General features: G+C 40.1%; 1 protein-coding gene across 3 annotated transcripts in view; it reads left to right on the forward strand.

The window, feature by feature from the left end:
- Window positions 1–26,588, forward strand: part of PLD5 (phospholipase D family member 5) — a 424,211-nt gene that overhangs the window by 262,091 nt on the left and 135,532 nt on the right. For 2 of the 3 annotated variants that reach the window (NM_001205378.1, XM_059875556.1), the window contains 2 exons: window positions 5,383–5,551; window positions 25,355–25,466. In NM_001205378.1, coding sequence (NP_001192307.1) covers window positions 5,383–5,551; window positions 25,355–25,466 — 281 coding nt within the window. Of the gene's footprint in view, window positions 1–5,382; window positions 5,552–25,354; window positions 25,467–26,588 lie in introns of those variants that run through there. The other variant, XM_010813167.2, reaches the window with a different exon arrangement.

Genomic DNA, 26,588 nt, shown 5'->3' on the forward strand with positions numbered 1-26,588 from the left:
TGTCCAAGGTTATATAGGTAATAACTGGCAGAGCTCAGTTTTGTCTACCTTATTCAAAATCTTTTTGTCTTAAATATTTCTCTATAATAACAGCAAAGTCATATGTATGTGAAAATATAATTTATAAAGATTCTTGTGCTTATCAACACAAACACACGTACCACATTTTAAATAAAGATAGTAGATGCCAGGGTTCCCTTTTTTTGTAGCTTATAGGAGAACTACAGCTGTTTCTTTGAGAAGGTTAGATATTGTTCCTGAACTGAAAGAGAAATGTTGACGATCACATTAAGTTTGGAGAGTAAAATGCACACTATTACTAAGAGCAGCTAGAATTCTACTGTAAAAATCTATTAACAATATTTATTCCATCTAAATTCCCTGGACTCACCATTTCAATCGTTTGTAGTTGTCTCTCAGTACCATCAAAAGAGGCATAAAAAAGGCTTTTGCTGTCTGTGTCTCTGTATATTCAACTTTTTCCCTGTTATTAGGTGTCAGAAATAGTGCTATGCCTTTGGGCATAATTCACTTAGAGAAGGCATGCAGGAATTCCAGGGATTTTCCCAAAGCTGAGTTTTGATGATTTCTGCCCACTTTTTTCCTTGCTTGAGAAAGAAGAGTGTAACAGGGCTGCTGTCAATGGAACTGAGCTCTGTGTGTACGTTATTTCGATTCAAGCCCCTGGAGAGCGGCTAGCTGTTGGTTGTTAAAGAAAATACAATGACAGGACACAAAAGTAAGTCCAGTCATTTCAAGGCTGGTTTCTAAAGACCTTTTCTAGCAGCGTATAGGAAACAAGTGCTGAGTTACAGAAGGAACAGTCAAGTTCTCCAGGTAAAATGAGAGAGGAGGAAAGTGAGGTGAGCAGAGTTTCCCCAGAATTCATTACCAAACATAGGTGTGGTCTCCAGACCTTTGGTGGTGTCTCTATTTTTATATTTAGTATAAATTTATTATTTACTTTTCTATTTAGTAAAAACCAAATAATAATAATAAATATGCTCTTCTTTGACTTCCAGGAAATTTCACTCTTCTTTTCCAGTCTTTCCAACCATTTCTTGTCTTCTTCACCTGCCCCACTTTCTCTGGATGTTTTCTAGATGTTCTCTAGATGTGATTTTTTGTCCTTTACTTGCTCAGTTATGTCTGACTCTTTGCAATCCCATGGACTGCAGCACGCCAGGCTTCCTTGTCCTTCACTATCTCTTGGAGTTTGCTCAGACTCATGTCCATTGAGTCAGTGATGCCATCCAAACATCTCATATTCTGTTGTCCTCTTCTCCTCCTGCCTTTCAGTCTTTCCCAGCATTAAGGTCTTTGCCAGTGAGTCAGCTCTGCACATCATGTGGCTAAAGTATTAGAGCTTCAGCTTCAGCATCAGTACTTCCAATGAATATTCAGGACTGATTTCCATTAGGATTGACTGATTTGATCTTCTTGCTGTCTAAGGTAATCTCAAGAGTCTTCTCCAGCACCACAGTTGGAAAGCATCAATTCTTTGGTGCTTCTACATGACCCAACTCTCACATCTGTACGTGACTATTGGATAAACCATAGGTTTGACTATATGGACCTTTGTTGGTAAAGTGATGTCTCTGCTTTTTAATACACTGTCTAGGTTTGTCATAGCTTTTCTTTCAAGAAGCAAGTGTCTTTTAATTTTGTGGCTGCAGTCACCATCCACAGCTATTTTGGAGCCCAAGAAAATAAAATCTGTCACTGTTTCCATTTTTTCCCCATCTTTTTGCCATGCAGTGATGGGACCAGATGCCATGATCTTAGCTAGATGTCATGATCTTAGCTAGATGTGATTAGATGTTTTCCATATTAGGCTTTGACCCAGTTCCATCTCTTAAAAATCTCTTTTGATAATCTTATCTACTTCTAAGGCTTCAATAATGGGAAAAAAACTTTTAAGAATGTGTTTGAAGTAGGAAAAAAAGGAATAGATGATATGTTATTCATCTGATGAGTACTTCTTTTTTGTGCCATAGACACGATTAGTAGTCTGCTGAAGCCAATGGACTCCTTTCATGAATAATGTTTTAAATGCATAGATTGAAATACATAGGATTCCAAAGAAAACCAGTAACATTAAAATAAATTTATCCAAAATATTTTTTAAATGTGGTATAGTAATGTATATTCTATACTGCTGCTGCTGCTAAGTTGCTTCAGTCGTGTCCGACTCTGTGCGACCCCATAGATGGCAGCCCACCAGGCTCCCCTGTCCCTGGGATTCTCCAGGCAAGAACACTGGAGTGGGTTGCCATTTCCTTCTCCAATGCATGAAAGTGAAAAGTGAAAGTGAAGTCGCTCAGTCGTGTCTGACTCTTAGCGACCCCATGGACTGCAGCCCACCAGGCTCCTCTGTCCATTGGACTCTCCAGGCAAAAGTACTGGAGTAGGGTGCCATTGCCTTCTCCAATATTCTATACTACGTATTCAAGAAATAATAAGATCTGATGATTCCCATAATTTCAAAGTAGTGATAAATATTAATACTTGGAGATATCAGTAGTAGTAATAGTACCATCATATGAAAATTTTTCAGGATAACAGAATCACAGGTTCTTTTAATGTTCCTGTCATTTTTTGCCTATGTCTGTAACTGTGGGGAATGTTAAATTTCAGTTAGAAATGAAGGAAGATAAAGATCAAGCTCACAAGTCACCCTAAATTCTATTCATGCATCCAAGACTAAGAATATCTGGTCTAAAGATTTCTAAAAGAAACTGGGAATCCGTATTGTATGCCTACCAGAAACCATGAGTGTGGTATGAAGAGAGGGGTGGTGCAGAACCACTTACACCTGTACAGGTACTCTGTATCCATTGTTGTGTGTGTGTGGTTTATCAGGGCTTCTTGACTCTTTGTCTTTCTCAGCATGACTTTTATATTGAAGTAAAATTGAAACTACCTAGTTCTATTTGTTAAATGATGTTCTATTTTTATTTTGTTTATTGGGATTCTTTTTTTGTTTGATTTTAAAATATATTCCTTTGTTGTAGGGGGACTGAAATTGCTGACTAACTGGGGTCATTTCTTCATGCTATGTCTAGCTACTGTTAATATAGATAATTGGACTTTAAATGTGGATAGAATTAAAATATCCAACTGCAACATCTTGACTTCAAAGGCTTTGACGTGGATAAAAATATCCCATCTCCACCTTTTTCACCCTCTGTCACTTTGGCTTCCCAAACCCTGCATTCTCCTGGACCTCTCTTGTCTTCCTGATTCTTTTGGTCACTTCTGAATCTTCTCATTTGTTTCACACCTTACTAACCAGAAAAATGTAGGCATTCCTCCTACATTAGGTCATGAGCTAGTTTTCTCTTCTTTTTCACCTTGATAATCTCTCTCAATCATGTTCTTTGTCAGTTTCAATGGACCTTTTACTGATTGTCATCTTCTTTCAATGGTATACAGGTGTGCTGTCAGAATTAGACCCCTAAAATGTACTTGGTCACTCTCAAAAGCATCACAGTTAAGTCCAAGCTTCTCTTCTTGGTTCACAACCTCTACGGTGTGATCCCTACAGACATTGCCAGTCTTCTCCGCCATGGCAAGCCCCTGCCACAACTCTTCCACCTCACACTCCCCTTGGCCACCTGACTCTCAAGTATCCAAACACACCATGTTTTAAAAGGTCCTCCTTCTTCCTAGAATATCTTTCTCTTCCAGCTCACCTATAAAAATAATTCTACCTTTGCAAACTCAAGTCCCACTTTCTTCAGTTCCAGATGCTCCTAACTTAATTATTTTTTCCTTTCTTCTCATGCTCCAGTGGAACTTTAGATGGTGCATTATCCATCTAATTAATCCTTACTCTTGTTTTGCCATTTCTTAAAATCTACTTCCTGTTTAAGTCATTACATGTGAGACAAGCTCTTTCACTGGATTATAAATTCCAGAGAACTAAAGAGTTTTGCTGTAGTCCTTTCTGTGTTGTGTACAGTGAGTGACTTGCTTTTGCTGCTCCTAAGGGCTCCAAAATTTTTTTAATTCAATTGTGGGTAGTGGTTGGGTGATTGGACCCTAAATTTGTGGATGTCTGCAAGACATATACCTAAACCTTATGTGGGCTTGATATTCATCAAATACATAGACATTTTACTATGAGTATTGCTTTTGTTTCCAAAACTGGCTGAAACAAGTCTTATTAACAGACACAGTTAACAGTTTTACTGAGAAGTTTTGGATTCTATATTGGAAGCTGAAATTCATTCTATAAGTATTTCTTGAGCCCTAATTATGTATCCAGCTCTAGGGGGATAGCTAGCTTTGAATAAAAAAGATCTTTGTTCTGGAAGGGCTTACAGATATCTTCATAAGAGGTTTGGAGCTTCCTATCAAGAGTTGCAGGAGAATTTACATTTCTTAAACTGGAAAAAAATTAGGAAGTAGTGATATAAAAAGCCAAGGAACATTTCTTCTGATACTACTGGTTGTAATTTACTTGTTGTTGTTTAGTCTCTGGAAGCCCATTCTGCAATGGTTATAATGCTCAGCTGCTCAGTTGCGGGTGACTCTTTGTGATCCCGTGGACTGTAGCCCACAAGTCTCCTCTGTCCATGGAATTTTCCAAGCAAGAACACTGTAGTGGGTTGCCATTTCCTTCTTCAGGGGATCTTCTCCATCCAGGGATCAAACTCGATCTTCTGCATTGGCAAGCAGATCTTTACCACTGAGCCACCAGGGAAGCCCCTGCAGTTTATTTAGGGCTTGGTTATTGCTATTATTTTATACATTCCCTATTTCCAACTTTAATAAACCCCTGCAACAGGCAAGTCTTAAAATTTCCTTCTTAGTATCATTTTATGTCTTAGGCTACAAAGAATTAACAGAGGTTCTAAGCAATAGTAATAGCATTTACTATTTTTATTTTCTAGTAGAAATAAACCTAACACTGTTTTTGTTTCTGAACTAGTTCTATTATATGTTCAACATTATACTAGAAACTAGAGCTATGCCAAATTAATTTATGGTCTTAAGTAACTCACAGAAGTAGTATCTTTTTTAAAAAATTGCATTACTCTAAGGGGAAAAAATAAATAATACTATAGGAAGATGCTTGTGTAGGATACTCTGGATTTTTTCTCAAGGCTAGTTGGACACTGGACATTAGGGATATATACCATGATTTTCTGAAATATGAGTGCTAACTGGGGAGAAACAGAGCATAAACTCAGAACACAGCAGATTAGTATAGGGGAAATATTAAAGTCCTTTGATGAAAAATGTAAATTATGAGGAACATATACTTTCAGCAAGAGTAAAGAATATTTTTCAGATGTCTCTGTATGTGTGTGTAAAGATCTGTGGCTTCAAATTTGACTAGATTTTGTTTGTTTGTTTTTCAAAATCTTTTCTAAGAATTGCCCTGGTGGAAAATATTCCTGAAGGCCTTAACTATTCAGAAAATGCACCATTTCACTTATCACTTTTCCAAGGCTGGATGAATTTACTCAGCATGGCCAAAAAGTCTGTTGACATAGTATCTTCCCATTGGGATCTCAACCACAGTCATCCATCAGCATGTCAGGTAAGCTGCATCCTCTAATGTGCGTGATGATTTGACTTTTGTGCATTTTACACCCTGCAGTATTCTTGCTTCCACTCCTCCAGTTCATTTTTTCTATCTATACCCATAGTTCATGTTCATTATTACAGTTATATGTATGTGCCATTGTTAATCAATGGCTGCTCAGTTTCTACTAGAATGCCAGGTTTTCAGGGGCAAAACCACATCTCATCTTTGCAAAGAAGAGGCTGTTTACGCTGTATCGGACAACTTCAGGGGTGTCTTCCCATTGTGGTATCTGTTGATGGCACACTGCAGAATTCTACTTTGCACAACCTGCATGTTTTCAGTTGTAATTCTGTAACTGCTTGCTGAGGCATTTATTTGGTTCATTGGTGTCTTAATTTGTCTTTGTGGCCCAGAGCCAACTTTTTAAATAGTGGAGTCACACTTTCCGGTATAGCTGTATATTCTTGACTGTCGTATTTGGGTGAATAGGAAAAAGAACTTTACTGGTTATAGGAACAACCTTTAGAAAACTGACTAAATGATCGAAATAATTTCTGAATGAAATGCTATCCTGGAGATATGAAAATAATCCTGGTAATCATTCGTGTGTTTCCTTTTGTCAGTACAGCCTTGATAGCACTGAGCTATCAAGTGTATGACCGTTGGCCTAGATTTAAATTAGTCGTGAGTCCACATGTGTATGTGCTATGTTGATTCAGTTCAGTTCAGTCACTCAGTCGTGTCCGACTCTTTAGGACCCCATGAATCGCAGCACACCAGGCCTCCCTGTCCATCACCACCTCCCGGAGTTCAGTCATGTCCAAATCTTTGTGATCCTATGGACTGTAGCCCATCAGGTTCCTCTGTCCATGGGGTTCTCCAAACAAGGATAGTGAAGTGGGTTGCCACGCCCTCCTCCAAGGGATCTTCCTAACCCAAGGATCGAACCCTCACCTCTTATGTCTCCTGCGCTGGCAGATGTGTTCTTTACCACTAGCCCCACCTAGGAAGCCCCGTGAGTCCACAGCAGTTTTGAAAGCCAGCCTGACACATCACCAGTTTTCCAAACTTGGAGAACAGGGAATATTTGTAGATTGGGACCTACTTCTGCTTTGTAGGAGTGCTTTCCTAATTTACTGTTCTCAGAAACTCATTGCTCCACCCCCTGTGCTTTTCTTTCATTTTCATAAGAAAATAAGTCTGTGTTTGCTTCAGACTTATTTTCTTAGTTGACTTTCTGCCAGTAGAAATCTGAGGCCCAAGAGACCTCTTTTTATTTTAAACCATCAATGTCCCTTTTTTAAGTAGTTCAAAATGGAACAGCCCCTTAAAAACTTTTGTAGACTTTCTATGTATTCAGTGATAATCCACTCTATTAGCAAAAAGCTAATAACTCACAGGTGGGTCTTTTTCTACCACGGATGGTGATTCAAGATTCTTCAGAACCTCACGCTTCTCACTTCCAGGAGTCCTTTTGTCTGAGACGATCTGTCACCTCCCACTTTTAATCCATCAGAGGACTCAATGTGGACTCTTACAGCCACAACTTTGATTTGCTCTTTACCCTGAGGCCATTTCTCACTGAGAATGTTTTGCTAAATTGAGAGACTGTCCTATATTTTCTGCATTTCTCTCAAAGTTCTGCATGGAAACGAACTAGTTCCTTCTTATCATGTACCACCAAAGCTTTGATAACCTGCCTGAACAATCACCTTAGCCAGATCTCCCAACCCATTCATCACATTTTCTGTCTCCTACTTTACAGCAGGCAGTAGCTTTGTCAAACTTTCTACCATTACTTTCTCAAGGACTCGAAAGCAATTTCTTTCCTGTTCTTCCAGCCTTGAGTAACAGAATGAGATTCCAATCCATCTCACCACCCAGTCCCATAGCCAATGCCACATGCTTTAAGTTTTCTCAGCAGTAGTTTCTATTTAATTTTCTATTGTGGTTTCACAAACAACTCCAAAACTTACTCATTATTATTTCCTATGATTCTATGAGTTGGCTGACAGTTCTTTGGCTCCAGTAGTGCTGGCTGGGATTACTTATACAGGAGGGTAGGAGGGTAGTTGAGCCTGGGCTGACCGAGGGCCAGACAGGCTCATTCTCTACATGTGGACACTCATCATTCAGTAATCTAAACCAAGGTTTTTATAGGGCAATTGGATCCCAGGAGAATGCAAATGAAAACTATAAGACCTCTTAACGCTTGGGCTCTCAGAACTTTACTACATTCTCTTAGTCCAAAACAGTCACATGGCCAGGCCATGAACACTGGAGGGACAAGAGACTCCAGGAGGAGTATGCATGTACAGGAATGGGAGGAACTGTTGGCAGCCAAATTCCCATGCTCGCAAACCTTGGAAAAGAGTTGAGCTACATTATTCTAACCTCTTCTTCTGTGAGCCCAGAAAGCCCTTTCAGTGTTCAGACTCTGGGAGAAGATGGGTCATTAGAGAATGCCATGGCCTTTCTGTGTCATGGCTCGTAAAGTTACATTATGGTTAGTATTCAGTACTGCTCACAGGGCAGTGATGAAATGGATGAGTGAGGCTGCCAATCTGTTTTGCTTAATGGTGCCTAGCATGGTGCTTGAGGCATACTAAGTGTTCAGTAAATATTTGTTAAGTAGTAAATATTAAGTCAGGGCTTCCCCAGTGGCTCAGTGGTAAAGAACCCACCTGCCAATGCAAATGCAGGTTTGATCCCTAGATCAGAAAGATCCCCTGAAGAAGACAATGGCAACCCATTCCAGTATTCTTGCTTGGAGAATTCCATGGACAGAGGAGCCAGGCCAGCTGCAGTCCACGGGGTCTCAAAGAGTCAGACACGATGGAGCTACTAAAGAACAACGATAGTAACAACAACCTGGTTATTATTGAGCTCACCCGGCAAAACTTTAGGAGGAGGCCCTGGGTATGAACTGGTATCTTCCGGTGGAGTCACTCTACTCCCGCCAGAGATGCCTCTTGACTGCCTGTCATTCCCCTAACAGCCCCAGGCTCCTTTACAGTTTAATATCAACTGGTTTTCTGCAGAGTTTTGAGCTAATTTCACTTTGCCCCTTTACAAGGAGAAGGCTGCATTTGCAGACATGAGGAATAGAGGGGCTTTACCTGCTTTGGAAATTAAATGGATTCAAGCAGAACGTGAGACTGGTTGCATAAACAACTCTCCCTACTCCTGCCTGCTCCTGGCCCTGAGTACCATGCCCTGTGAGAAGTGGTGAACAGGAGAAAGAGGGCAGGTTGACAGCAGTGTTCACAGGTTCCTACTACGGACGCATGCAGCAGTGAACAGTAGCTGGAAGTGAGATCTTAGTTTCCTGACCGAGAATGGATCCCTGGTCACCCAGGTGTAAACCAGAATTCCTATCCACTAGACCATGAAGGCCAGCAGCTAGGGCCTAAATCCCCAGTCCTTACCTGTCTTGAAAAAAAAATTCTGACAAGGAGGTGGAAGGAAAAAGAGAAAATCAGAGTACAACACGGAAAGAAGCATGAGCAAACTCTGGAAGAGAGCTGCACCTTTGAAAGATTTAAATCCTTTGTAGGGGGCACTTTGTCTTTTTCTACCCTTACTGGGTCTTTGTCCACCCTCTGGCCGTCATCTTGTTTTGCGCCTCTGATTAATTTGTCTCACAACCCTCCCCAAGATGTGCATGTACCCCTCTGCCAAGTTGGAGTCCAGCTCAAGGTGTCTGGGAGGGAAACTTGCAAGATGTATGGCCTGATGGCCGTCCCCTGCCTTTTGATTCCCAAGAAGTCCTTCTGTGCATGTGTAGTATCTCCCTTGCCCCAAGGACAAAAAATGCACCGTGTCCTGATCCTTTTCTTAGACGGAGTTTAGTGCCTGTTTGTGCTTTCCATGACTGATATCTTCAGGTGTCCACACGAGACAAAGCCTGGCTATTTACCCTGTTTCTGTTGTTGTTTCTGTTTGGGGGAATAAACAGGAGGGTGATCGTAAGTCCTAACCTGGAACCCACCTATCTCTTGTCTCAGGAAATGCAGACAGGAAGCTAGTTGTAAGTGTCTAGCCTGAAGCCCACCTTTTTCCTGCCCCATGAAATGTAAACAGGGGGCCAGTTGTAAATACCTAACTTGGATCTCATCTATCTTCTGCCTCACTACGGCAACGGGACAGTGGCTTCTCTCCTCTTTCTCTGGTCCATTGGTGGCCAAGGGACTGCCACTGGTCAAACACCAGGCATGGACTGTGGTCTTGAAAGAAAGAGCAAGCTTTCCTTGCTTGAAATAGAGTGCTTGCTCCCCAGTTTGCTCCATTTCCCATCTCCCCTCATCTGACCCTCAAGTCCTAGAGCAGTGTTCACAGAAGCAATTAGGATACAAAGGCCCAGAAGAACTTGTCCAAATACCACATGTCTTGGGCTTTCAGAGATTATTTTTAGAGCCTGGCTCACTCCTTCCTACCCTCTCACCACACCATAGGGGTAATTGTACAGAGATCAGAAATGGAAAAAAGAAAGGTCCTTGCTGCCAACTTTTTCTTTTCGGGTGTTCTTAAAGGATCCATATCCTGTTCTCTCCAGGCCATCAAGTTTTACCATTTCTACAAAGCAAGGTACTGACTGAAAGACCATTTGATATAAATTCTACCTTATTTTATCTTTCAAATGGAAATAGAAAATTCAAGATTTTACCCAACATTTCAAATTTGAGGTGGCTAACCTTTGGGCCTTTTAGTTTTACCATGCCCTCATAATTACTGGGATATAGTTATTGATTGGCTTACTGCACACAGAAGACAATTTCTTATTGAGCTAAGAAAAAGAAATCCACCCCTTAATTACTCAAGTGAACTAAAATTTTTTCAGATGATCCAGTATCATGAAAATTGGCTCAGTTTTGAAACTTTTTTCCATTAATATATTTTTAAAAGAAAATATTCTTATTTCAAGGAACACAATATTTACTTCTAAACCAACAGAGTCTGAAAATTCCCAAGTGGCAACCATAAATGGTAACTAAGTAGGAACTATAATTGAAAAGCAGCCCATCTACGTATCATCCTGCAGCCGTAAGCAAAATACACCAAGGAACGGCATTGCCAGTGGCAGGCAGGCCGCGCTCAGCAGAAAAGGGACACAGATAAACATGGCACGTGACTGTGTGTTCCCTGGATGTCTGTGTCCTCTCTGCATGCCATTTCACAAGAGCGAGCTGTGTGTGTGTGCTAAGTCGCTTCAGTCGTGTCCAGCTCTTTGCGACCCTGTGGACAGTAGCCCCCTAGGCTCTTCTGTCCATGGGATTCTCCAGGTAAGAATACTGAAGTGGGTTGCAGTGCTTTCCTCCAGGGGATCTTCCTGACCCAGGGATTGAACCCATGTCTCTTACATCTTCTGAAATGGCAGGCAGGTTCTTTATCACTATCACCATCTGGGAAGCCCAAGAGTGAGCTATGGTCATTACTAACAGAATGATGAAAGCCTATCTTTTTTCCTGTTTTTCATTTGCCTGGAAACAGAAGCACTCATTAAAAATACATTTTAATCTGTGTCACCAGAGGGTTGCTAGTTTAATTCCCACCCTGAAAAACTCATTTTATCTTTTCTACCTTGCACTGGGTATTGTTAATCTTTTGGAGGTTGTTTGCTTCTGTGCTAAAAGAAACTGGGCAGTGACCTCCCTCTGCATCACAGTCATGTTAAGGGCTAGTGTGGTCTACAGTTCCATGAAAATCATATTTTCATATTTAATCAAAATACATGGTTAAGCTAAGGGTTTTGTTTCTTTCTGTCTAGATGATGAGTTTAGACACTGAAATATTGAATTTCTAGGACAACTTGATTGCTAATTTATGGGTTAAAATGATGGAGTTTTATGAAATCAAGACTGTTTAGGAAAAGCCAGAAAATATGATTTAACAAGGGCTTATTAGTAGAGCTATCAAATTCATTGATCAAAACAATCCTATTCTCTATGAGTTTGCTGGAGGAAACCAAAAAACTAATTAATGAGCTATGACTGAATCTTTTTCCCCCTTTTATTCTTTTTTAAAATTAATAACTTTATTTTAATTGGAGGCTAATTACTTTACAAGATTGTGGTGGTTTTTGCTATACACTGACATGACTCAGCCATGGATGTACATGTGCCCCACCATCCCAAACCCCCTACCCAATTCCCTCCCCATAACATCCCTCGGGGTTGTCCCAGTGCACCGGCTTTGAGTGTCCTATTTCATGCTTCGAACTTGGACTGGTCATCTATTTTATATATGACAATATACATGTTTTAATGCTATTCTCTCAAATCATCCCACCCTCGCCTTCTCCCACAGAGTCCAAAAGTCTGTTCTTTATATCTCTGTCTCTTTTACTGTCTTGCATATAGGGTCATCATTACAATCTTTCTAAATTCCAATATATATGCATTGATATACTGTATTGGTTTTTTCTTTCTGACTTACTCCGTGCTATATAATATGCTCTAGTTTCATCTACCTCATTCAGTTCAGCCACTCAGTCATGACTGACTCTTTGTGACCCCATGAACTGCAGCATGCCAGGCCTCCCTGTCCATCACCAACTCCCAGAGCTTACTCAAACTTATGTCCATTGAGTGGGTGATGCCATCCAACCATCTCATCCTCTGTTGTCCCCTTCTCCTCCCACCTTCAAACTTTCCCAGCACCAGGGTCTTTCCCAATGAGTCATTTCTTTGCATCAGGTGGCCAAAGGATTGGACTTTCAGCTTCAACATCAGTCCTTCCAGTGAATATTCAGGACTAATTTCCTTTAGGATGGACTGGTTGGATCTCCTTGCAGTCCAAGGGACTCTTAAGGGTCTTCTCCAAAGGAGTACGTCAAGGCTGTATATTGTCACCCTGCTTATTTAACTTACATGCAGAGTACATCATGAGAAACGTTGGGCTGGAAGAAGCACAAGCTGGAATCAAGATTGCTGTGAGAAATATCAATAACCTCAGATATGCAGATGACACCACCCTTATGGCACAAAGTGAAGAGGAACTAAAGAGCCTCTTGATGAAAGTGAAAGAGGAGAGTGAAAAGTTGGCTTAAACCTCAATATTCAGAAAACTAAGATCATGGCATCCGGTCCCATCCCTTCAGGGCAAATAGATGGAGAAACAGTGGAAACAGTGGCTGACTTTATTTTTCTGGGCTCCAAAATCACTGCAGATAGTGATTGCAGCCATGAAATTAAAAGATGCTTACTCCTTGGAAGGAAAGTTATGACCAACCTAGACAGCATATTAAAAAGCAGAGACATTACTTTGTCAACAAAGGTCCATTTAGTCAAGGCTACAGTTTTTCCAGTGGTCGTGTATGGATGTGAGAGTTGGACTATAAAGAAAGCTGAGTGCTGAAGAATTGATGCTTCTGAACTGTGGTGTTGGAGAAGACTCTTGAGAGTCCCTTGGACTGCAAGGAAATCCAGCCAGTCCATCCTAAAGGAGATCAATCCTGGGTGTTCATTGGAAGGACTGATGTTGAAGCTGAAACTCCAATACTTTGGCCACCTGATGCGAAGAGCTGACTCATTTGAAAAGACACTGATGGTGGGAAAGATTGAGGGCAGGAGGAGAAGGGGACAACATAGGATGAGGTTGGATGGCATCATTGACTCAATGGACATGGGTTTGGGTGGACTCTGGAAGTTGGTGATGGACAGGGAGGCCTGGTGTGCTGTGGTTCATGGGATTGCAAAGAGTCGGACATGACTGAGCAACTGAACTGAACTGAATTAGAACTTATTCAAATGTGTTCTTTTTAATGGCTGTGTAATATTCTATTGTGTATATGTACCACAACCTTCTTATCCATTTGTCTACTGACGGACATCTAGGTTTCTTCCATGTCCTAGCTGTTGTAAACAGTGCTGTGATGAACACTGGGGTACACCTGTCTCTTTCAATTCTGGTTTCCTCAGAGCGTATGTCCAGCAGTGGGATTGCTGGGTCATATGGTAGTTCTATTTCCAGTTTTTTAAGGAATCTCTGCACTGTTCTCCATAGTGGCTCTACTAGTTTGCATTCTCACCAACAATGTAAGAGGGTTCCCTTTTCTCCACACCCATTCCAGCATTTATTGTTTGTAGACTTTTTGATAGCAGTCATTCTGACCGGCATGAGATGGTACCTCGTTGTGATTTTGATTTGCATTTCTCTGATAATGAGTGATGTTGAGCATCTTTACATGTTTTTGTTAGCCATGTGTATGTCTTCTTTGGAGAAATGTCTATTTAGTTCTTTGGCCCATTTTTTAATTGGGTCATTTATTTTTCTGGTATTGAGCTGCATGAGCTGTTTGTATATTTTTGAGATTAGTTCTTTGTCAGTTGCTTCATTTGCTATTATTTTCTCGCATTCTCAAGGCTGTCTTTTCACCTTGCTTATAGTTTCTTTCATTGTGCAAAAGCTTTTAAGTTTAATTAGGCCCCATTTGTTTATTTTTGCTTTTATTTCCATTACTCTGGGAGGTGGGTCATAGAGGATCTTGCTGTGATTTATGTCAGAGAGTGTTTTGTCTATGTTTTCCTCTAGGAGTTTTATAGTTTCTGGTCTTACATTTAGATCTTTAATCCATTTTGAGTTTATTTTTATGTATGGTGTTAAAAAGTTTTCTAGTTTCATTCTTTACAAGTGGTTGACCAGTTTTCCCAGAACCACTTGTTAAAGAGATTGCCTTTTCTCTACTGTATATTTTTGTCTCCTTTGTCAAAGATAAGGTGTCCATAGGTGGATGGATTTATCTCTGGGCTTTCTTAAAGAGATGTATTTATATGAAATCAATTAGTTACTGGTCTACAGTGAACCATGATGTTTAATTTTGAAAAACTATGATTTTAAAAATATAACAGTATTTGCTCAATTTCGGAAGTAGCATGTTTGAAAGTTTAATGATCCAGGAGGTTGTTTTGAAATGCATAAGTCAGAATTCTGTCTCGAGACAATGAATGATAGGCAGTTATCAGTGGTAGACAGATTGTAGAGTCAGGAGTACAGCTTATATTTCTTTTTGTCCACTCATTGGCTGTGTGACTTTGAGTTAGATGCTGAACTCTCTGGGCCTCAGTTTTCTCGTCAGCAAAATCAAGGTGATAACAGAACCTATCTCATAGGTTGTTGTGTAGATTAAATTAGTTAATGTGCATAAAGGGCATAGAATAGTCTTTGACCATTTATCGCCTATTTAGTGTTTATTACTAAATTCATGAATGTTGTTCACAATGACTTATTTGGGTACACACTACAAATCTGGTTCAAGTCAGTTTAATTATAGTAACAAATAATGAGTTCTCACTGGGTGCTTTATACTATGCTAGAATCCAACATGATTACCATGTAAAATTAAAAGAGGAATTTAATTTCTACAAATGTGGGACTCATTCTGGTCCTCTCTGTTTCTTAGTGAATTCCTGCTGCTTCTCTGTGCTTTTGCCTCCCCATCTGTTGAATAATTCTAATTATATTCTTGCTTGCTTTCCAGTATATTTCCAAGGGAAATCATCATTCAGATATAAACTCATAAACACTATGATTAGCAAGAGTTTAACCTCTTTGATTCTTTTAGAATCCAATCAAAGAGACATGAATAAATCATGAATCCAAAGAGATTCTTCTCAATTATTAATGTTTTCATTAAATAATAACTTTTCTTTTAAATTGTCTTATCTTAGTTTTGTTTGCCTATATGCTGTTTTCTCTCTAGACTTTCACTTTCCTAGGGTCAATTTATGTTTTTGGAAATTTCTTTTAAAAAAGAATAGGTTGGATTTTTTTCCCATTAGAGTGTTAATTTTGTTGTTGTTCAGTCACTCAGTCGTGTCCACCTCTTTGTGACCCCATGGAATACTAATAGTTCCTTACTATAAAAAAAAAAAAAAAAACACCTGGAAATTACAGAGAAATAAAAGAGAACAAAATCATCCATGTGATCATCAGCAAACATTTTGTAATGGTTATTTTATGCGTAATTATATACACAGGCTCATATAAAGAAACTTGTATCTTAATTTTGAACTTAATGTCACACCATAAATATCTTTCCATGCTATTAGAAACCCTGGTAAACATTGTTTTAAATTGGCTGCCTAATATACAAATTCCAGATAATATACAAATACATACCAGATTAAACATATATAACTATTTCTCTATTATTGAACGTTTAAGCTATTTCTTTTTTTGGAAATGAATTCTCCTGCAGTTAATATTTCTGTGCAAACCATTGTTTTCTTTTTGCTCATTCACTCGGTATCCATTCTTAGAAATAGGGTTACAGGACTAGTCTGAACTAGTTTCTTAAAACAATCGGGTTTTGAGGGAACATGTAGAAAACTCTCATGCTTGCTACCTAGTTAAGCTGGGACCACTGCGAGAGAGGACTTGAAGGAATTTTGCTTCCATTCTCTGCAGGGCTCTCTGCTGGCTGAGAAGTGATTGTGGAAGAGCTGCAGTGTTGGGCACATCTTGGTATTCCTCCCTCGCCCCAGTCACATCACAGGCCACCATCTCCTGCAGTGCCATCCACACTCTTGCCCATACTGCTGAATGCTCTGCCAAGATTTCATGTTGTCCACCCACCTTTTGCAGCCAGACTGGACTCTGGAGCAGCCTTAAAGCTACTTCCTAGTACTGTAGGAATCCAGCTGCTCAGGTCCCTATAATAAGTATTATTCTCCTGATACTAATTCCTTGCAATTTCCTGGCCCTTTACTGGTATGATGAGCCTATTCATCTCTCTTCATCTGTCCCTGACGGGGATGGCTTTGTTCATATCTAAGGGGTACATAATTATGAATAACCATCATTAGGCAAGGCCTTGATAATTAACTCTTCTGAATAATTAAATCTCTTAATGGGATGGATCCTGGACTGGCAGCCAGCATGCCTACATAGCAGATATTCTTTGCTGTTATCAAGCAGGTAATCATTGTTGCTCATCACCCAAAAAGTGGGCATTCTCAGCTAAGTTGTTGGGTCTGTGACACTGAGTTCCCAAAGCTATGATTGATCCATGACCACAAGACATTTGTGAACTGATGTAATGGCCAACATCTTGTGGCTTCACATCAGGAATTCTATATTCCATTGGCATGTTCTGAGAGCAGCCAAAGTCTCTGGCCACCATCCCCAACTCTACTCTTTTCTTCAGCCCACACCTAACCATCCAGTTCATTGCTGTGCTGTCTCATAATACCTGAGATCATCCCCCTCCCCCCACTTTTTTTTCTTTTTTGACTTTAACTCTGCTGTAGCTCAGGTCACATTATCTCACACTAACCTTCTAATTTCCCTTTCAGCCTTCAGGCTTGCCCTGTAGTCCTTCTCCAGTTTAGAGTCAAGAGTTTTCTTTCAGAGCAAAAATTTGACTATGCCCTTCTCTAGGTAAAATCTTGCAGGGGTCCACACTTCTTTTCAGACGATGTGTAGATGCTCTGCCCAGGCTTACCAGACCCTTCGTGATGTGCTCCTACTTAGGTCCCTGCCACAGACCTCCACCCAGAGTATTTTTTCTTTCTTCCTCCTTTTGAGGGAACTTTCCTTGCATGTCTCAGACTGGGTTATTAGTGTTCTTGCTATATTTCCTCTAGGCCTGTACCTTGTCCACCTACCATCTGACACATCGGGCTGTATTTTCTTTTTTTCATGTATCTCCTACACGTATTAAGGTCCCTGGTACATAGCATACATCCAGTAAATGAGTTTGCTCAAAAGACACTCTGCTTTGTCTTGAGAGTAGTTCAGTCACTCAGTCGTGTCCGACTCTTTGCGACCCCATGAATCGCAGCACGCCAGGCCTCCCTGTCCATCACAAACTCCTGGAGATCACTCAGACTCACGTCCATCGAGTCAGTGATGCCATCCAGCCATCTCATCCTCTGTCGTCCCCTTCTCCTCCTGCCCCCAATCCCTCCCAGCATCAGAGTCTTTTCCAATGAGTCAACTCTTTGCATGAGGTGGCCAAAGTACTGGAGTTTCAGCTTTAGCATCATTCCCTCCAAAGAAATCCCAGGGCTGATCTCCTTTAGAATGGACTGGTTGGATCTCCTTGCAGTCCAAGGGACTCTCAAGAGTCTTCTCCAACACCACAGTTCAAAAGCATCAATTCTTCGGCACTCAGCTTTCTTCAGAGTCCAACTCTCACATCCATACATGACCACTGCAGAAACCATAGCTTTGACTAGATGGACCTTTGTTGGCAAAGTAATGTCTCTGATTTTGAACATGCTATCTAGGTTGGTCATAACTTTCCTTCCAAGGAGTAAGCGTCTTTTAATTTCATGGCTGCAGTCACCATCTACAGTGATTTTGGAGCCCAGAAAAATAAAGTCTGACACTGTTTCCACTGTTTCTCCATCTATTTCCTATGAAGTGATGGGACCAGATGCCATGATCTTCGTTTTCTGAATGTTGAGCTTTAAGCCAACTTTTTCACTCTCCACTTTCACTTTCATCAAGAGGCTTTTTAGTTCCTCTTCACTTTCTGCCATAAGGGTGGTGGTGTCATCTGCATATCTGAGGTTATTGATATTTCTCCTGGCAATCTTGATTCCAGCTTGTGCTTCTTCCAGCCCAGCGTTTCTCATGATGTACTCTGCATATAAGTTAAATAAGCAGGGTGACAATATACAGCCTTGACGTAGTCCTTTTCCTATTTGGAACCAGTCTGTTGTTCCATGTCCAGTTCTAACTGTTGCTTCCTGACCTGCATACAAATTTCTCAGGAGGCAGGTCAGGTGGTATGGTATTCCCATCTCTTGAAGAATTTTCCACAGTTTATTGTGATCCACATAGTCAAAGGCTTTGGCATAGTCAATAAAGAAGAAATAGATGTTTTTCTGGAACTGTCTGACTTATTTGAAGATCCAGCAGATGTTGGCAATTTGGTCTCTGGTTCCTCTGTCTTTTCTAATACCAGCTTGAACATCTGGAAGTTCACGGTTCACATATTGCTGAAGCCTGGCTTGGAGAATTTTGAGCATTACTTTACTAGCATGTGAGATGAGTGCAATTGTGCAGCAATTTGAGCATTTTTGAGCAGCAATTCTTTGGCATTGCCTTTCTTTGGGATTGGAATGAAAACTGACCTTTTCCAGTCCTGTGGCCACTGCTGAGTTTTCCAAATTTGCTGGCATATTGAGTGCAGCACTTTCACCGCATCATCTTTCAGGATTTGAAATAGCTCAACTGGAATTCCATCACCTCCACTAGCTTTGTTCGTAGTGATGCTTTCTAAGGCCTACTTGAGAGTATTTGAGAGTAAAAGTTGACACTAACAAATATATGTCCGTCACATATCTGTGTTCAGACCTCTGGCAGACTTTGTATATTTCAGTAAATATAATAGATAAATAAGAAAATTTAGTAAGTGTTCTAAACTGTAAACATCTGTTTTTCAGTAAATGTAATGCCCAAAATTTTTGATTGCACTGGGTCTTCGTTGCACTGCATGTGGGCTTTTTCTAGTTGCAATGAGTGGGGCTACTCTCTAGTTGGGGTGCACAGGCTTCTCCTTGCGGTGGCTTCTCTTGCCGTGGAGCATAGACTCTAGGGCACATGGGCTTCAGTAGTTGCAAAACACAGGCTCTAGGGCTTGTTCAGTAATCGTGATGCATGGGCTTTGTTGCTCCAAGGCCTACAGAATCTCCCTGGACCAGGCCTCAAACCTGTGTCCCCTGTATTGGCAGGCAGACTCTTTACCACTGGATGACCAGGAAAGTCCTGATTTAAACTTTTTATCCTGTGTGTGTTTGTACTTATATAATCGTAAGTAACACACACATGTTTTGGTGCCTTTGTTTCTTTGGGATGGGCCTCTAGATATGAGATTCCTGAGTGGAAGAAAAGCAGTATGTTAGAGTAGTCTTTCCCAAAATTGGTGACAAGAGAATATGCTGCCCCTCATAAATTACTTCTCAGTCTCTTTGAGTACAAAGAGAGATCTCCTTATTGCTTTGCATTGTGCTTTGCTTGTTGACATAAACATCTCTTTATGTTTGCTAGCCAGGTAGGCTTGTTCTTCTTAGACATTTTTTTTCCTAATCCTTCCCACCAAGAAATTTAATACCACAGATATATTACATGTTTACTGTATGTGTATCTGTGTTTTATTAATAAAAAAGTGTAACTTTCATTTTCACATACATCTCTACTCTCACACAGGAAAGAATCAATTGTTAGCCCCTTTAGGGTAATAACACCCCTACAAGGAATGCATGTAATAGATTCTTAGTAGGCCTTCTCCTAAAATGTGTCTCTTCTAAGAATTCTTAATTAGCAAATACATCAAACACATATCCATATCACACTGCTAACCAATTATTTCTTCCCATCGTCTTCTTTCTTGGTTTTAGTGTTATTTACTATTTGGTTAGAGCCCTTCATTGCATATGTTCCCCATATGGGTTATATAGCAATACAGTCTCTAAACCTGTATATATCTGAAAATATTTTTTCCTTCATGCCGGCAGTAAAATTCTTGACTAGGTAAAACACTCCTAGGCATCACCCTTTTTCTTCCATAGTCTCTCACCACCAAATGCTGGTTTAGTGTTGCCAACATTTAGCTCCATGCTAATCTGATCCATTTTCCTTAATAGTTACCTTTTTGTTTTGTTTTATTTTGGGCCCGGAGTTTCTAAGAATTCCTCTCTTTCCTTGGTGTTGATTAATTTTACAGAATGTGCCTATATGTGACTTTCCACATTATATTTGCCTCTGTCTTCAATTATCTTTTTGACACATAAATCTATTTCTTTTCTCAAGTTAGACACATTTTTTTCTTCTTTTATTGCAAACCCCTTCTTTTTGTCTCTTTTTCTCTTCCAATACACCTATTAGCCACATGATGCGTGGGTGTGAGCTAATCACTTCAGTTGTGTTTGACTCTTTGTGACCCCATGGACTGTAGCCCGCCAGGCTCCTCTGTCCATGGGATTCTCCAGGGAAGAATACTGGAGTGGGTTGCCATGCCCTCCTCCAGGGGGATCTTCCCGATCCAGGGATTGAACCTGCACCTCTCATGTCTCCTGCATTGGCAGGTGGGTTCTTTACCACTAGCACCACCTGGGAAGCCCTAGCCACATGATATATATCAATTTATCCATCTCCCTTTCCTCCCCTTGTCACCATATGTTTCCATGTATGTGTGTGTGCCTGCTTGTCTGTGCTTTGATATATTTCTTCCATTTCATCTTTGGGCCACTGATTTGGGTCTCAACAGTATTCTTTAATTACTTTTCTAATTTAGCTCTAAAATTATAGAGTGTTAGTCCAGCCATGTCTGACTGTCTTTGAGTGCTCGTATTGTGTCTTAGCTCTACCTCCTGTCTTCCTGAGTGGCCAGTGCCCATTGTGTCCAAGCATCTCTCTTGATGGATCCTGTTAAGTGTGTTAGTGTTTGATTTTATCAGCTTATTAATGGCTTTCTTTCAGGTGAAGGAGGGGCTGTATTAGATGGTTAACCTGTCTAACACAGGTCAACTGAAGAACATCTTCCCTCCCCGCCGCCACCCGCTGTAATACTTCACATTCCCAGCCCCAGGCCTTGAGATTTGCCCCAGCTCCTGTGTAGTCTCCTGGAGAACAGGACCACTGGGTCACTCATGTTAGACAGAGACTGACTCTGCATACATGTTGGTATCCAGAACCTGACTCTGCTGGTTATTAAATGCCTTCCAGCCCCAGAACTGCTTAGTTCAGAGGAGTTAGATATACTGGAGCTGGGAGGGAAAGGAGAGGAAGAGACTTGGATGTAACTTTCTTTCAGAATACCCCTTCTGAAAGAAAGAATACCTCTTTAACATAAAATGGTCATGTAGAGAAAATTATAGTAAATCAGCATATAGAAAATCAGCATATCACTTAAATTTCTTGGGCCTGAGTATCCTTATCTATAAAGTGAGGAGATTGGTAGATCATTGATCTCAAAGGTATCTTCCAGCTCTGACATTCTCAATTTCAGTATTCTAATGATTCTGCATCATACCTCAGAATGATAAAGGGGTAAAGTTCAGTGGTTTTTTTACAGTTGTTTTCTGTGGATCCCTGGGGAAATGCACAAGAGGACAGAGATGGATTGATGGAGATGCTTAGCTTAAGTTTTCATTTAAATGAAAAGTTTAACTGTTAAATTTGAAAACCATTGCCATATTCTATATTATCTCCAGAATTAATCTTACAGAGCATGACTTTATTCTGATTTCTCTTCGGTATTTTTGTTTTTTCCCCTTCACATTTTATTGTGGAATTTTATCCTGCCCATGAGTTGTTTTGGGTCAACAGAAATTGGCAGGATTTATAACTTCTGTTCTCTTGGGTTAAGCAGTCTCTTCAGAGTCACAGAGGGGCTGAACTGGATCTCTGTCCTTGGGGTACCACTCCCTCCCTCTCCAGGACCGTACTGTCTATCATAAGGTTTTAGCAGATATTAAAAAAAAAAAAAAAGGCTTAAAGTAGGTCAATGTGCCTGAGCCACTAGCTATCTTCAAGATGATTTATTTGAGTTTAAAATGTTGGCTGATGTTTCTCACCAGAAAGAGAAAGTCTTTAAACTACTGATGTTTAAAAGCCAAAGGGGCTTTTGTTATTTCTTTAAGAAAACATGGTGAGTAAATTTAACTCAGAAAGCAATAGTCCTTACTGCAGATCTCAGCATAGAATAAGTGTTTAATACCTTTTGAAGTAATTATATTTTGAATGTCTTAGCAAAAACGTGTGGACTGGGAGGTAAGACACTGAAAATAGGAGAAATTTAATAGAAGTTCTGCCTCAAGCCCAGGTATAGAAATTCTACCCCAGCACAAGTTCATTACAAGTGAGCACTATAATTAAAAATTTTAAGAATCCTTGGTGTAAGTAATCAGCACATATGATAGGCTACCCACTCCAGTATTCTTGGGCTTCCCTGGTGGCTCATATGGTAATGGGCTCAATCCCTGGGTTGGAAAGATCCCCTGGAGAAGGGAAAAGCTACCCCATCAAATATTCTGGCCTGGAGAATTCCATGGACTGTATTGTCCATGGGGTCGCAAAGAGTCAGACACGGCTGAGGGAAAAGGGCTTCCCTGAGTTATCAGGGAAGTAAAAATAAGGTTTATTTAATGATAGTCTGCCACTATCTGTAGCTTTTGGAGTTTCAATTTTCATTCATGTTTGAGAGTTCTGGTCTTCATTTTAAATCTCACAAAAATCACACCGTGGGAATCACTTTAAGGCACACAGCCAGAAATACAGATAGGTTAGAAGATCTCCTGTGTTTTGTTTTTGCTAAATATATTGTTAACTAAGAACAACAACAACAAAAAAAGTTTGTTTAAAAATACTGGCTCACTAACCATGGGGACTCACAGAACACGCAAAGTACATATGCCCTTTCCCCGTGTGAAAGTGAAAAATACAAACATTTATGTGACTGTGAGATGACCGTAGGTCTAGACTCTAGAAATCTGGGCTATGCAGACATCAGCCAGCCTTCAAGGGTGTGTGACAAGAGTATAGCAACTTGGCAGAGTGACACAGCTAAAAGAGAGGAGGTCATGCTGGTGGCAAGCAGCTCGGCAGAAAGCCCCACAAAGTCCCACCAAGGGCATCTTCCCTTACATCCAGTCTCGGAGCCTCTCACTGCCAAGCCCTCACTTCTCCATAGTAAATTTGAAATTTATATAGACCCTGAAGTCAGCAAATCAGTAACTGTTTCTTCCCTATCCGTCTCCCTCTGCCTCCTTAAATCTCTTTCTCTCTCTCTCCCTCTCCCCTCTTACTTCTTTATTTAAAAAGCAATTTGCAACTACCTAATGCCCTCATTCGACATCCCTTATAGGAAGACCTACTTTGTGGGGAGGCTGCCTCCAGGTTCTGCATGTAGAGTAATTTGGTCACTTTTTTTTCAGGCTTATTTGTTTCTCATAATTTTATTTATTTATTTATTTTTGGCTGTGCTGAGTCTTCATTGCTGCATGCAGGCTTTTCTCTACTTGGGGGAAATGGAGGCTACTCTCTAGTTGCTGTGTGCAGGCTTCTGATTGCAGTAGCTTCTCTTGTTGAAGAGGGTGGGCTCCAGGGCATGCAGGCTTCAGTAGCTGTGGCACGTGGGTTCAATAGTTGTGGTTCCCGGGCTCTCAAACAAGGCTCATTCTGTGGTGATCTTTCCCGACCAGGGATCAAAGTCGTGTCTCCTACATTGGCGGGTGGATTCTTTACCACTGAGCTGCCAGGGAAGCCCAAAGTTGGTCACTTTTGATGAGTTACACTTGGAGCAACCTTTACCAGCATGGTTAGACAAAAAAGGAAACTTCCATGCCTGGCACAGGGTGCAACTCTTCCATCCTCTAACATCTGGGGATTTCGGATCTTAGGCTATACTGCACCAGCTCCAGGCAGGAGATGGCTGGATTATGCCAGACACTCCTCCTGGCAGTCAGCTGGCACCCTAGCACAGGCATACCAGCCCTTCGCTCCTTCACATTCCAAAGCTTTAGGGTTTTGATCTTTGGTCTCTTTCTTTTCTAAGTCCCAATTGCAAGAATCACCGCTCTGCATTTACATTCCATCCATTTACCTTCTCAGTCTTCAAATTCTTTCTCCATAATCATTATCAATACTCTATTCTAATCAAAGCAAGATAAAACTTTACCACTTGGGGGCCATGAAGACCAAAGCCTTGTTGCCTGTTTAGCCTATGAGGGCATTTGAGTTTGTGGCCGAATAACACAAACCTGAAAAACCAATAAAGGAATACCAGTTCCCTCTTATGATAAGGAGAAGGAGTCTATGAAAACACTTTGGAGTCTATGAAAAGAGAAAATAAACAGGATAATGTTGCAATCCACTCACCTGCGATGATGTAATGAACCCACCACTATGCAGTCTCCCTGAGATTGAGTAAAAAAAAATTTATTTTTTACTATAAAAATTATGTTTGTGAAATCTAATAAAGAAAACCTTTATTTTTTTCAGTTTTTTTTAGGCTAGGGTAATAATTATAGATTTCTAGTTGAATTCAATAAAACATAAATTTGAAATGAGAAAGTGAATTTAGGTAAAGCCCTGACAAGTAGTGAAAGTGAAAGTCACTCAGTTGTGTCCAACTTTTTGTGACCCCATGGACTATAGTCCATGGAATTCTCCAGGCCAGAATACTGGAGTGGGTAGCCTTTCCCTTCTCCAGCGAATCTTCTCAACCCAGGGATTGAACCCAGGTCTCCCACATTACAGGCGGATTCTTTACCAGCTAAGCCCCAAGAGAAACCTGGCAGGCTCCAGTCCGTGGGGTCACAAAGAGTTGAACATGACTGAGCGACTAACACTGGATAAGTAGTCATGATTCCACACATAATGGCTAACACTTACCTACTACTAACCCTTAATCCTCACAAAGACACTTTAAAGTAAATATTAATATTATCAACATTTCACTAAGGAAGAAAGTGAATTAAGAAACAATTTGTAAATTGGAAAATCAGCTGGAATCTGGGTCTTTCTGGGCCCAGTCACAACTGTTTAATATTCTCTGCCTCTTCATGTGTAGATACTTAAGAGTTCATGAAAAAGTAAAAAAAAAGAATAGATTTGCATTGTAGCATTGAAATGATTATTGCAATAATTGAGTTGCACAGTACTCAAAAAAACAATGTAATCTGTGTTTGTGCTACTCTCTATTTCTATAAACTCTTTTGAAAAAAATTTCCATGAATACCAAGTGCTGAAGTGCTTGCCTTTTAAAATTTGAATGAATGGTTTTAATTTTCAATGTTTATTTATTCCTATTTAAAACAGCATAATTTTAGGTTTTCTGACTTTGGTTCTGAATGTTTTTTCTAGGGTCAACGTCTTTTCGAAAAGTTGCTCCAACTGACTTCTCAAAGTATTGAAATCAAGCTAGTGAGTGATGTAACAGCTGATTCAAAGGTATTAGAAGCCTTGAAATCAAAGGGTAAGGCCAAGGTTGACATGGTACTCTACCTCTGGGTGTTCTGTTCCAGTACATTCAATTCTATTTAGATTAGTACATGATTTCTTTATACACAATTTATTTATAATCAACACACTTAGTACACTTCTTGTTTGTCCTTTGAAAAACAGACTGATTAAAGCCTTTAAATGAGAGAACTAATTAATCAATTCTTCTGGGATTTTTAAAATAGTGTTGTTGCATATTAGCTTATGCAAAGTACTCTACTGGCCATTAGATGATAATTAACTAGAAAGAATAATCTTTCCCTCTGTAAACACTTCAGTGATATGATTAGAGAGAAGAGCCACTTCTTTTCAGAACAAACATTGGATTTCTGGTTTTCTCTTGACCATTAGATGGACATTCTCTTTGTGCTACATATATTGTTTGAAATAATATAGTCAGAGGTAGGAGTCTATGAGTCACTGCCTTATTCACGACTTTTAAGGTAATTCTGCAGGAGACCACCATTTGTTTGGTCACTTTACAATTTGCTTCACACTTTCTGAACACTGAGAATAATTATGAAATAAATTTCTTCATTTTGCTGTATCTTTACTAACTGAACTCTCACTTATAAAGAGTTTTTACTGATTTATAAAAAAATACATATATATATATATATATATTCTGAATTTGCTATGCAGACTGTAAGCCTGTGAACAACATATAATAAATGTCAGAAATTTATTATTAACAGAAATTATTAATAACAGAAATATTTTGATGAACCATTTGAAATTTGTGTTGGAATACTTTGCTTTGGGGTATCTTTTATTTTTTTAGGGAGAGTTCCTAGGCTTTTGGTAAAGTTCCAGGAAGGTTTGTCCTGAATAGTTCACAAAAGACAGGTCAATATAAGACTAGCCATGAGCAACGTCAGCTGTGAAGGAGTTTCTGAGGTTGGAAGTTAATTGAATCCATCCTTCCTCCCCTCGCCTGCCCTTGCCTCGGCAACCGCAGGCCTGTTCTCTGCGGCGGTAGGTGTCCATTGCATAGATAGGGTCATTTGCGTCATAGTCCAGATTCTGCATGAGAGTGATATCGTGTGCTATTTGTCTTTTTCTTTCTGACTTCCTTCACTTAATATGATAATCTCTA

This window comes from Bos taurus, chromosome 16 (assembly GCF_002263795.3).
Source record: "Bos taurus isolate L1 Dominette 01449 registration number 42190680 breed Hereford chromosome 16, ARS-UCD2.0, whole genome shotgun sequence".
Taxonomy (NCBI): domain Eukaryota; kingdom Metazoa; phylum Chordata; class Mammalia; order Artiodactyla; family Bovidae; genus Bos; species Bos taurus.